We start from the raw sequence: 12,732 nt of genomic DNA, 5'->3' as shown, positions 1-12,732 counted from the left end.
TTCCTGGTGTGTCCCCTGTGCCGTGCGTGTGATCATTGCTTGTACAGCTCTCTCGCAGTGTCCGGAGCAAGTATGGTGGGTCTGACACACCGGTGTCAATGTGTTCTTTTTTCCATTTCCTGTGAAGGATTACCTTGTAAATTGAATGTTAATAAATGGACGAATTTAAGAATCTGAAAAAGCCAAAACACATAAAATAAATTGGTTAATTTTGAAGTTACTATTTTTAATGGTAGCGACTGAGGCTGCTATTGGTAAACGGAGAATATGAAATACATGAAAAGCTTAATTAATAAATTCCGTCTGCTGTCTTTTATAGCGACAATAATTTGTCATGTTATTGGAACCATATGGCGCCATCTTTGAAAACTGTGTGTGGGAGTTGCTTCATGATGCTATCGCATGCAAAAGAAATCAGCCAAATTTGCAGCTAGGCTTGTCTGAGGTGCTGCCTTCGCAATAATATAAGCTCTGATGATAAGGCTGTGATTTAGAAAGATATGTTGGCGAACTAAAAACGCTGTAAAAGCAGTAGACGGATGTTATTGTTACTGTTTACTCCAGTTTTTGTGTACGGATGGTGTTAAAGATTTACAAGTGCTGACTGGTTTCTCTCTTTCATTTACAGAGACACTTCGAAAGTATCCGCCTGTAGCTAACTTGGGCAGAGTCTGCACCGAGCCCTACACTCTACCGGGCACCAGCGTCAGGATAGAGAAGGGCATGAAGGTGTTTATACCGGTGTACGCGATACACCACGATCCCAAGTACTACCCGGACCCGGAAAAGTTTGACCCTGAGCGCTTTACCGAGGAGGGCAAGGCGTCACGACACCACTTCGTTTACCTGCCGTTCGGAGAGGGACCGCGCATCTGCATAGGTAAGTGTCCCCACGATGCTTAGGTAGCTAAACTTAAAAAAAAAATACAGATGTGTTGACTCTAAAGCCACTCGGGATTAGCCGACCGGTCTAGGCGCTTCAGTCATGGACTGTGCGGCTGGTCCCGGCGGAGGTTCGAGTCCTCCCTCGGACATTGGTGTGTGTTTGTCCTTAGGATAATTTAGGTTAAGTAGTGTGTAAGTATAGGGACTGATGACCTTAGCAATTAAGTCCCATAAGATTTCACGCACATCTGAACATTTGATTCTCCTGCAAATGACTGAAAAGAATATCGAATGTAAATTAGGCATATCCCATTACAAGACTTTCAGAAAACTTTTTGTTATATGAACAAAGTGGAAAGAAAATAAATGAAACTAAAGGATATCCCATACTATTTTACCCAAGGTTTGTAATGTTTAGGAATGGTACTAGAATGAAACTGAAAGACGGAACAACATACGATTAAAAAAGTAGAGAAATGACACAGAGGTAAAATTCATCATCGACGCCTTTTAGTATACGTAATGTCTCTCTTTTTAAACAATATATAATACAAGCAGATTTGGGTGAAAGGAATAACAGCAACAGTTTTATTAAAAAGTTGTGTATGTGAACGACTTAATGTTCTAATATGAAAATGAAGACAAGCTCCAGATGTTTTTGTACACCATTTCTTTTCTTTGTGAAATAATTTATCTTCAACACTTGTAACACAGAAACAAAGTAATGTCGTTCTGTGACGAGGTACCAGTGCTGCTAAACATCGTGTAGTTTTACGTACTTGAGGTGTAATATTTCACACTTTAGAAACAGAGACTTACAGAAAATTCTCGGACGTTTTCAACAAAAACATAATGTACCACAATCTCTAAAAATTTAAAACACAAAGTAAGCACAGAAAGAATCACGAAACTTGGCAAAACAGTAAAAGTATCGACACTGAGACCTTGTCACACGCGAAAAACAAATAAGTAGATGAAAACTTATACAAGCATCTACACCGTGGTTCATAGGATGTAATGACGGTGTCACAAGTCTTAACTAATTAACCGTCAGAGTAATACCGCCCACCTAAACAATAATTTGCCTTGTCCGTTTGTGCAATACCTATGAATCTTATCTGGCTGTGTGCGGTTCAGAGAATGTGTTACGCACCGTCGCCCGTAATAGAATCAATAAATCTTTCCGTTGTTTGAATGGCTTCATGCTAAGCCAACTTGCTCTTTTCTCACATGATATAATGTGAACTAAGGATGAAGGACAACAACTAGATTCATATTTCTACATTCCCGAAAATCATATACGTGGTACACCACTGCAGACGTAACGACGGTACGCGCGTGCGGAATAAGCTCCCAGATACGTGACTGGCTCGAAGACATCGTAAGTAATAGAACACAGTATGTTGTCCTCGACGTCGAGTGTTCATCGGAAATAGGGATAACATCAGGAGCTCCCCAGGCAACTATGACAGTACCTTTGTTATCATCACTGTACATAAATGATATGGTTGATATTGTAGACAGGGCGGGCAGCAATCTTCGGCAGTTCGCTGATCAAGCTGTGGTGTGTAGGAAGAGCCAAAGAAACTGGTAAATCTGCCTAATATCGTGTAGGGTCCTGAAAGCACGCAGAAGGGCAGCACCAAGACGTGGAGCTCTCTTCTGAACAGTACGTTCCAAGGCACACCAGATATTCTCAGTAATGTCCATGTCTACGGAGTCTGGTGGCCAGCGGTTGCTTTTAATCTCAGAAGATAGTTCCTGGAGCCACTCTGTAGCACTTCTAGACGTGTGGGGTGTCGCATTATCCTGCTGAAATTGCCCAAGTCCGTAGCAATGCACAATGGACATGAACGGATGCTGTTGATCAGACAGGATGGTTACGTTAGTGTCACCTGGCACAGTCGTTCCTAGACGTATCAGGAGTACCATATCACTCCAACTGCACACACTCCACACCATTACAGAGCCTCCACCAGCTTGAACAGTCTCCTGCTCACATGCAGGGTCCATGGATTCATGAGGTTGTCTCCGTACCCGAACATGTCCATCCGCTCTATACAAACTGAAACGAGACTGGTCCTACCAGGCAACATGTTTCCAGCCATCAACAGTCCAATCTCGGTGTTGAAAGGCCCAGGCGAGCCGTAAAGCTTTGTGTCTTGCAGTTATCAAGGATACACGAGTGGGCCTTCGGCTCCGAAAGCCCATATCGAGATGTTTCGGTGAATGATTCGCACGCTGACACTTGTTGATGACCCAGTACTTAAATCTGCAGCAGTTAGCGGAAGGACTGTACTTCCGTCACGTTGAACGATTCTCTTCAGTCATCTCCGGTCCCATCGTTCTTGTGCCGACTGTAACACCACGTTCAGTTTCACTTAAATCTTGATAACATGACATTGTAGCAACAGTAGCAGATCTAACAAGATTTTTCAAGATTTCGTTGTTTTTGTGTTGCCGTCTTGTTACGTTTATGGCGAACCCATTTGGTGCATGGGCAAACGAATTTTTTGAATGTCAATTACGTCTCATTGTGTGGGTTATTACCGTTCCCCACACGGGCAGCTGGTGATGTCAAATTTTCTACACATAAAAGCATGGTCCTCTTTGACCACCAACTTAATGAGCCACACTTGGAGTGCGTTATATCAATCAGCTGTGAGCAATAATGTCGAGATGTAGGGAGTGTAGTTATAGCAAGTGCAGGATTGTCATTCACTGGTGGGATACGGGGAAAGTGCAGTTTCTCTACATAGGAGATTGCTCGCTGAACTCTGTATGGAACATAAAAATAAAACTTCTCAAACATATTGACCCATATGAGTCGGACTTTCAGAGGATGGAATCCGTATAAAAATAGGAGCCTGTCGAATGGTAACAGGCGTCTGGTGGGAGGGAAACGAAAATGTTGTGATATCGAAAGTGGGAGACAGGCTAAACAAGGAAGCCCTTCATATAGCGTCAAAATGCCTAGATTACCTCAGGAAAAGTCATTTACGCAGATATTATAAATATTTGCAACATTATGACTATAAATTCAGCTATGTGAATTATATGCACGAACTACGTAATTTTTATACATCTGAGTCTGTACGTTCCGTCTATATTAGAAAACAGGTAACGAAATCGGGATTCAATGAAATTTTGTCTGTACCAGTGGGTAATTAATCATGAAGCAACTAGTATTACCATTACAATAGATTTAAACAGGTCGTTGTACCAAGATCAAAACACAACCTTATTCCTAACTTACTAGACCACCTATGCGCTCTCAAAGAGAGTTATGTAGAAGCTCTCTTCATTGTTTGAAATTATACATTTATTTGCTTTAAATATTGTGAGAACATATTCATTACTCAAATTCATCAAAAACAATATCATTCATTCTAAAATGCTCCCCATAATGACAAACTCCCTCAATGCAAGTTAAAAGTTATAAAGGTTACAGAATTGAGATACTGGATCCTCAGCGAAACAAACGATAATTTTGATCCCTTGAGGTTCCAAATGGCGTATACCAACGAACGATAAGTCATTTAATTGGCAAACAATTCAGGGAAGTATATCGTAAATATAGAGCAAAGCAAGTGGGACATAGTTATAACACATTTATCTCACTACAAAAGAAGGGCTGGTCCCCCTTCTCTACGTGGCATGTGGTATGTTAGTTTCTCAAACACACAGTTCCATGAATTAACCCTCCAAGCTGCGACATATCGGAGAAACTGAAATGTAAGGTATATGTAAATGAAAGCACCAGTTTGCGAGCAGTGTAGCAGTAGTTACAAACGATCTCCCGTATCCACGTCCGGTCTCCGAGAAGGTGGCATGAAGTGTCAGTTTGAACGCCACTGTTCGAAAAACAAACCATTTTTCCACATTCTCTCTAATGGTACCACATATTTTCCAAGAGAATGCGTCAGTGAACACCAATCCAGGAAAAATCACCCAATACATAGTTTGCTAAGGCTGATAACTAATGAAGTTGTTACATCGCTAACCCGAGTTCACATCACATGGGTCAGCTCCGACTGCAAAATACAGTCAGCTGAAGTCCGTAATTGTAATACTGTAATGTTATCGATAATAATTTTCAGGGAATTCAAGCAAAAGTTGAAGAGAGAACCCCAACGGAGAGGTTTCAAATTCTTCAGTCACAACGAACGCTGATAGCCCAAAACATCATGACAACTGCTCACCGCTCCACTGGATACCGCCTGGTGGCTTTGCGGGCACGTGATGAAGCATCAGAAGTAAGTAAGTGGAGCAGACAAGGACGGCGGATCACGCTAGCGAAGATATGGGCTGCAAATTGGGAAATACATTGAGATAAGCGACTTTGAGAATGGACAGACTATTATTACACAGTGGCTGTGGACGAGTATCTCGGAAATGGTGTAAGTGGTCGGAAGTTCACGTGCTTCTGTCGCGAGCATCTACGGGAAGAGGTAGGAGGACAGGCGCTACTGGGCGCTGAATGGTTGGGTGTGGACGACTCTTGACACAACGTGGCGTCCGGAGGCTTGTCTGCTCTGTAAAGAAGGACAGGTGGTGATCTGTGGGGTCTGCGCCGAAAGAGCGCAATGTTGGTGCACTCGCAAGTATTTTGGAGCACACCGTTCATCGTGCGTTGTCGAACATGGAACTTCACAGAAGAACACACTACGTGTTCACTTGTTGAACCAAGACATCGTCACTTACGACTGCAGTGGGGTCGGGACCATCGGGATTCGACAGTCGATGAATGGAAATGTGTCAATTCTTCGGGTGAATCACATTTTTGCTACAGTACTTCGCTGGTCGCCTCTACAAACGCCGTCATTTAGGTGAACGGCACTTCGAAAAGTGCAGCGCGCCACAGACTCAGGCTAATACGAGGAGTGCTATACTGCGTGAAGCATTCCCCCGCGCTTGCATTGGACCTGTGGTAGTATTAGAATACAGGCTCACAGTTGCGAACCATATTTGATCTACATTTACATACATACTCCGCAATTCACCATAGGTGCGTGGCGGAGGGTACCTCGTACCGCAACTAGCATCTTCTCTCCCTGTTCCTCTCCCAAACAGAACGAGGGAAAAATTACTGCCTATATGCCTCTGTACGAGCCCTAATCTCTCTTGTCTCATCTCTGTGGCCTTTCCGCGAAATGTAAGTTGGCGGCAGTAAATCTGTACTGCAGTCAGCCTCAAATGCTGGTTCTCTAAATTTCCTCAGTAGCGGTTTACGAAAAGAACGCCTCCTTTCCTCTAGGGACTCCCACCGGTGTTCCTGAAGCATTTCCGTAACACTCGCGTGATGATCAAACCTACCAGTAACAAATCTTTCAGCCAGTCTCCGAATTGTTTCTATGTCCTCCCTCAATCCGACCTGACAGGGATCCCAAACGCTCGAGCAGTACTCAAGATTAGGTCGTATTAATGTTTTATAAGCGGTCTCCTTTACAGATGAACCACATCTTCCCAAAATTCGTCCAATAAACCAGAGACGACTATCCGACTTCCCCACAACTGCCATTACATGCTTCATATCGCTCTGCAGTGTTACGCCCAAATATTTAATTGACGTGACTGTGTCAAGTGATACACTACTAATGGAGTATTCAAACATTACAGGATTCTTTTTCTTATTCATCAGCATTAATTTACATTTATCTGTATTTAGAGTTAGCTGCCATTCTTTACACCAATCACAAATCCTGTCCAAGTCATATTGTATCCTCCTACAGTCACTCACCACAGCATCATCAGCAAACAGCCGCACATTGCTATCCACCCTATCCAAAAGATTATTTATGTAGATAGAAAACAACAGCGGACCTGCCACACTTCCCTTGGGCACTTCATATGATACCCTCACCTCCGATGAACACTCACCATCGAGGACAACGTACTGGGTTCTATTACTTAAGAAGTCTTCGAGCCACTCACAAACTTGGGAACCAATCCCATATGCTCGTACCTTAGTTAGGAGTCTGCAGTGGGGCACCGAGTCAAACGCTTTCCGGAAGTCAAGGAACATGGCATCCGTCTGATACGCTTCATCCATTGTTCGCAAGATATCATGTGAAAAAAGGGCGAGTTACGTTTCGCAGGAGTGATGCTTTCTAAAGCCGTGCTGAAGCGTGGACAGCAACGTCTCTGTTTCAAGGAAATTCATTAAATTCGAACTGAGAATATCTTCGAGAATCCTGCAACAAACCAATGTTAAGGATATTGGTCTGTAATTTTGAGGATCCGTGCTTCTACCGTTCTTATATACAGGCGTCACCTGCGCTTTTTTTCCAGTCGCTCGGGACTTTACGTTGGGCAAGAGATTCGCGATAAATGGAAGCTAAGTAAGGAGCCAATGCAATAGAGTACTCTCTGTAAAACCGAATTGGAATCCCATGAGGACCTGGCGATTTATTTATTTTCAACCCATTCAGCTGCCTCACAACCGTATGGACGTCTATCACTATGTCCTGCATATGGGAATCTGAACGAGTCTCAAACGGTGGTATGTTTGTACGATCCCCGACGGCGATGTCGTCTTTCAGTAGTATAACTGTCTGTGTTTAAGGACCAGAAACGTGCTAAAGTGGTTTGAGGAGTATTATAGAGAACTTTGATGTCTCAGCGAACAAAGTCTCCTGATGTAAACCCTGTCACACCCGTCGGGGTTGCAATCGGGTGCCACCAACATGTATGCAAATCAGTGGCACATTATTTACGCGATTTACATGACCTATGCGTAGACATTCACTGACACGTATCTCCAAAAACCTATCAACAAACTACCGAATCCGTAATAGGCTGAATCAGTGATGTATTTCGTTCCAAAGACGGACAAAGAAGCTATTAAGCAGGTGGTAATATGTTTTTGTTCATTAGTGTATCTGCCTCGCATCATCTGTTCATAAAAGAAATGGATAAAAACAGCTCACGCATGTGCATACAAAAGGCCGTTTATACAGCACTGCAGCTGTCGACGGAATGATGATGATGATGTTTGGTTTGTGGGGCGCTCAACTGCGCGGTTATAAGAGCCCATGTAAATTCTCAACCTTTGCTCAACCCAATCTCGCCACTTTCATGAATGATGATGAAATGATGAGGACAACACACACACCCAGTCATCTCGAGGCAGGTGAAAATCCGATGGAACGAGTAGAACCATTATTATAGACACAAAAGAAAGAACTCTCTGTGCCGCATGTCATAGTGATTCGGAAAGTATACAGTTTTCTTGTCGTAGGGAAGTTTGCGTCTCCATCCAAACAAAAGGCATGTCTTTCATTATTGCCGTAACATGTCGCTGCGAAAAGAATTACACAGACACCACGTACGGCATTCACCAGTACGTGTCTTCTCTCTGCAGGTATGCGTTTCGGCCTAGTGCAGGCCAAGCTGGGCATCGCTTCCCTGGTCTCCAAGTTCGTCTTCAGTGCCACCAGCAAGACGCCTGCCAAACTCAAGATGGATCCCAAGTCAGCTGTGACGTCATCCGTCGGAGGCATCAACGTGCGTATCTCCACAAGGACCTGACAAGATGGAGAGCAGCGCATTCTAAGGAAGTAGTGAACACTTGGGGACTTAAAGTGTATGATCTGACTCAGCCTTCATCTGTACTTCCCATAACAATCATACATAAATTTTTGTTTAGTAACATATGAGAGCCATGAACCTCGACATCGTTTGTAACTAACTTGTGGAATTGAAGATTTAATAATAAAGTCTGTCCACAACTTTTTCATTGGTATACAGTATATTCGCTATGTAAATTTAAGAAACCAGCTTCAACCTCATTGATTTGGCTCGCCATAAGAAGATGGGGTAAACATTGTAAGAAGGTGAGGAATATATTTCACTTCGGCTTTATGTACAACTTAGAGCATCAAAATTCCGTCTTGTTAACATACAGTGAACGTCCTTCGACGGAAAATTGCCATCGTTCAAGATGAAGTTGTGTTGCGAAGTGTACATTGGTGAACAGAATACACAACTGTGACAGCTGCAAGTATAAATATTTGGTTTCAGATTCTAATTAGTGGATTTCTGTTGATTCGCAAATATAGCTGCCCAAATGACATCTCTTCCGATCCAGTCTCCTATGCATGTAACCACAGACTCCACAAATTTTCACTGATTCCTGCATCTTGCTGTCATTTCCAACCAAACAATGCATGCCCGCCAGTAGCGAGAATTAGATATGTGTTATCCCAATAGCTTCGATCCTTCCGGCACACAAAATCCTCCCAAGATACTCTATGGCAGTAGAATGCCAAACACACTACAAACCGCCTTCCTTCTCCCGAAAGACACACGCGTCAGATACCTCTCTGTTACATCACTGACTAAATTGCAAATGTTCCGGTTAGCGGCTTGTACTAGCATCATATCAGAAATCATCTGTATTTGGAAAGCGACACGTAAGGCTAGGTCATCATTTTCTGAAAGCCACGTTTCTTTGGGAAAGCGAGTGGTATTTATACAGGGTGTTACAAAAAGCTACGGCCAAACTTTCAGGAAACATTCCTCACACACAAATAAAGAAATGATGTTAGGTGGACATGTGTCCGGAAAAGCTTAATTTCCATGTTAGAGCTCATTTTAGTTTCGATCCACCTACGCTCAATGGAACAAATTATCATGATTTCATACGGGATACTCTACCTGTGCTGCTAGAACAGGTGCCTTTACAAGTACGACACAACATGTGATTCATGCGCGATAGAGCTCCTCCACATTTCAGTCGAAGTGTTCGTACGCTTCACTACAACTGATTCGGTGACCGATGGATTGGTAGAGGCGGACCAATACCGTGGCCTCCACGCCCTCCTGACCTCAATCCTCTTGACTTACATTTATGGGGGCATTTGAAAACTCTTGTCTACGCAACCCCGGTACCAAATGTAGAGACTCTTCGTGCTCGTATTGTGGACGGCTGTGATACAATACGCCATTCTCCAGGGCTGCATCAGCGCATCAGGGTTTCCATGCGACAGAGGGTGGATGCATGTATCCTCGCTAACGGAGGACATTTTGAACATTTCCTGTAACAACGTGTTTGAAGTCACGCTGGTACGTTCTGTTGCTGTGCGTTTCCATTCCATGATTAATGTGATTTGAAGAGAAGTAATAAAATGAGCTCTAACATGGAAAGTAAGCGTTTCCGGACACATGTCTCCATAACATATTTTCTTTCTTTGTGTGTGAGGAATGTTTCCTGAAAGTTTGGCCGTACCTTTTGTAATACCCTGCAGAGAGGAAGCTCTCACTTAGACATTAGGTAGCGGCGCTCTCATGCTTTTAGTGTGGCGGTCGCAGTTCGGCTCCTGGGCACGGCTCAGGTTATAAAGACACAATAGCCAGCAACCTCCTGAATCTCTCCTGGCGTCGCCACTTTTGTGATGACAGACATCTTTGGCCCCAGTCTGTGTTGATGGGGAAGGATAGTTTCTTTTCGTAGCATTCTCTGCCCAACCACTCTGAAATCCAACGTACTGTGCTTTTCCACACGGACGAAAATCATCACCATGTTAAATGAAAGGAAATGAACACAGAAAGGGCCTTTTATGTGCTGTGACCGTCATTTCATTTACTTTAAATTTCCAAAGGAATCCGCGCAATTATCTCCCTCGTATTACCAGTTTCGAATCGAATGGAAAAGGCATACGAAATCACTCGTTGAATTTCATAACCTCACCCTATCTATGAAAATCTTATGCAGCAGGTGACCCGCTTCAGTTAGGCAGAGGGGCAGAGACAAGTAAAATTGAGCTGTCCGTGCACCATCTGAAATTGCATAAATATCTGCCTTGTCCCTAATGCCAAGCCTTATTATCGACCACCAGTATCATGCCAATCAACTCAGATAATTACAATGTTAAATGATGGTTAAATGAGACATAGATACAATTTCACCTTCATCCGAGGAAACAGCCTGACTTACTTCATTGCTCGACTCGATTCAAAAGGCAGGTCCTTAGGAATTATGGTTTATACAAAGAAAATGGCAACTACAGAAACAGCTGAACAATATGAAGAAGAAATTTATCTTTCAGATCAGAGTGAGCATTATGTTACACACTTGGAATCTCTTACTCTGCCTGACATTTAATATGGCTTCTTGTCCACTCATGCCGGGTGGAGTGGCCGTGCTGTCTGAGGCGCCATGTCACGGATTGCGCAGCCCCTCCCGCCGAAGGTTCACGTCCTCCCTCGGGCATGTGTGTGTGTGTGTGTTGTTCTGAGCATAAGTAAGTTTATGTAGTGTGTAAGTCTAGGGACCAATGACTTCAGCAGTTTGGTCCCTTAGGAATTCACACACACTTGAACATTTCTCCACTAGTCTTACTACATGATTGCGACCGAAGGTCCACTCATACCTTATACCTATCAATATTTATATTATTTAAAAGTGCTCTCAGATCTTAAGTGTTACATAAGAATACTGATTATGTAATGTAAATATCGTTATTGTAAGGTATGATCTATACAAAACAGGGTGACACAATGAAAAACATAAAACATTAAAATGTAACAACTAAATTTGCATATAGCCCTGTTTCCAAATCACTTAAGCAACTATATGGTGAATAAAGCGGTAAATATAAAATGACTAACTACTCGAAATTACTAAATTACCGAGTCTCTGAAAATGTGGTGTGAGTTTTGCATGAATATGAAAATGAGAGACATGGAAATAAACCTTGTATATAACTGTGGAGTTCTTAATCATAAACGTATGTAGCCTGTCAAATCTATAATGAACTGACAATAAGTGCAATATCAATTAACAGAGAAAAACACAAGCATATGACAATAAACACTCAACCATACACTGATATCAGTATAAAGGTATACATAATGCACAAAACTGAAGTACATGATATTTCAGTTTTACTCCCGTTTGGAATGTCCCACAGGCACAGACATTCACCTCTGTCACATGATTGTATTTATGTTTCACTGAGACATAATATACAGAGGGTGAGCGTGCAGATTAATTCGATGCAACTATCTGTCTTGGATTGCAGAGTTAGTGTGTCACATCTAGCAGATTCAGTCAATACAGTGGACAGCAGGTAGACCTCACTCTGATCTTCCTTGGTCCAGTGTAGAGAGGGGGATGTGACACTATCGCTGGGAATGACATCACTTCGTTCGATGCTGATGTGGTGAGCATTCTGCCATCTGCCATCGTGGAGGTCCCTTGGCCACAAGTCTGTGTTGAGGAACAAGCAGTCGGACGTATCTCCAAAGTTCGTGCCGCTGTGAGCTGCACTGATTGCAGTGGTCAACTCGACTGTACCTTGGTGGAGTGTCACTAAACCACTCGGTGGAACTGAACAAAAATACGTTGTAGAGTAGCTTGGATAGTAAATAATTTACACTAAGGTCCAATGATAAGAGTATTCTGTTCTGCACCAAGAAGAGCTGGCCAGAGTGGCTGATCGGTTCTAGGCGCTTCAGTCTGTAACCGCCCAACCGCGACGGTCGCAGGTTCGAATCCTGCCTCCGGCATGGATGTGTGTGATGTCTTTAGGTTAGTTAGGTTTAAGTTTTAGGGGATTGATGACCTCAGATGTTAAGTCCCATAGTGCTCAGAGCCATTTGAATCATTTTTTAGCACCAAGAAGTTCTCGTGGCGGCTGTCAGTGAATGCATAGCACAGTTCTACATTTTGGTAGAGACTGGATAGTGGATACTGTTCTAAGACAGGAGAAACAGGTCAGAGTACGCTACGGGATTGTTGGTATATTATCAAGAATTCTCTGAGGTCCAAGGTTCATCTGCTGTGGCCATAATGTTAGCTTTACCAGACCTGATGCCTCCCATGAGCTCGAGGATATGTTGCGT

General features: G+C 43.0%; 1 protein-coding gene across 1 annotated transcript in view; it reads left to right on the top strand.

Moving 5' to 3' along the window:
• Positions 1-8,621, top strand: part of LOC126281697 (probable cytochrome P450 6a13) — a 48,579-nt gene extending 39,958 nt beyond the window's left edge. Inside the window, exons 6-7 of the mRNA XM_049980870.1 lie at positions 629-880; positions 8,249-8,621. Of these exons, the coding sequence (XP_049836827.1) occupies positions 629-880; positions 8,249-8,415 (419 nt within the window). The 3' untranslated portion in view covers positions 8,416-8,621. The remainder of the gene's footprint in view (positions 1-628; positions 881-8,248) is intronic.
• Positions 8,622-12,732: the final 4,111 nt, after the last annotated feature.

Source organism: Schistocerca gregaria, chromosome 7 (assembly GCF_023897955.1).
Source record: "Schistocerca gregaria isolate iqSchGreg1 chromosome 7, iqSchGreg1.2, whole genome shotgun sequence".
NCBI classification, from domain to species: domain Eukaryota; kingdom Metazoa; phylum Arthropoda; class Insecta; order Orthoptera; family Acrididae; genus Schistocerca; species Schistocerca gregaria.
The sequence above is the reverse complement of the archived record's forward strand: the minus strand, read 5'-3'. Positions and strand labels throughout refer to the sequence as shown.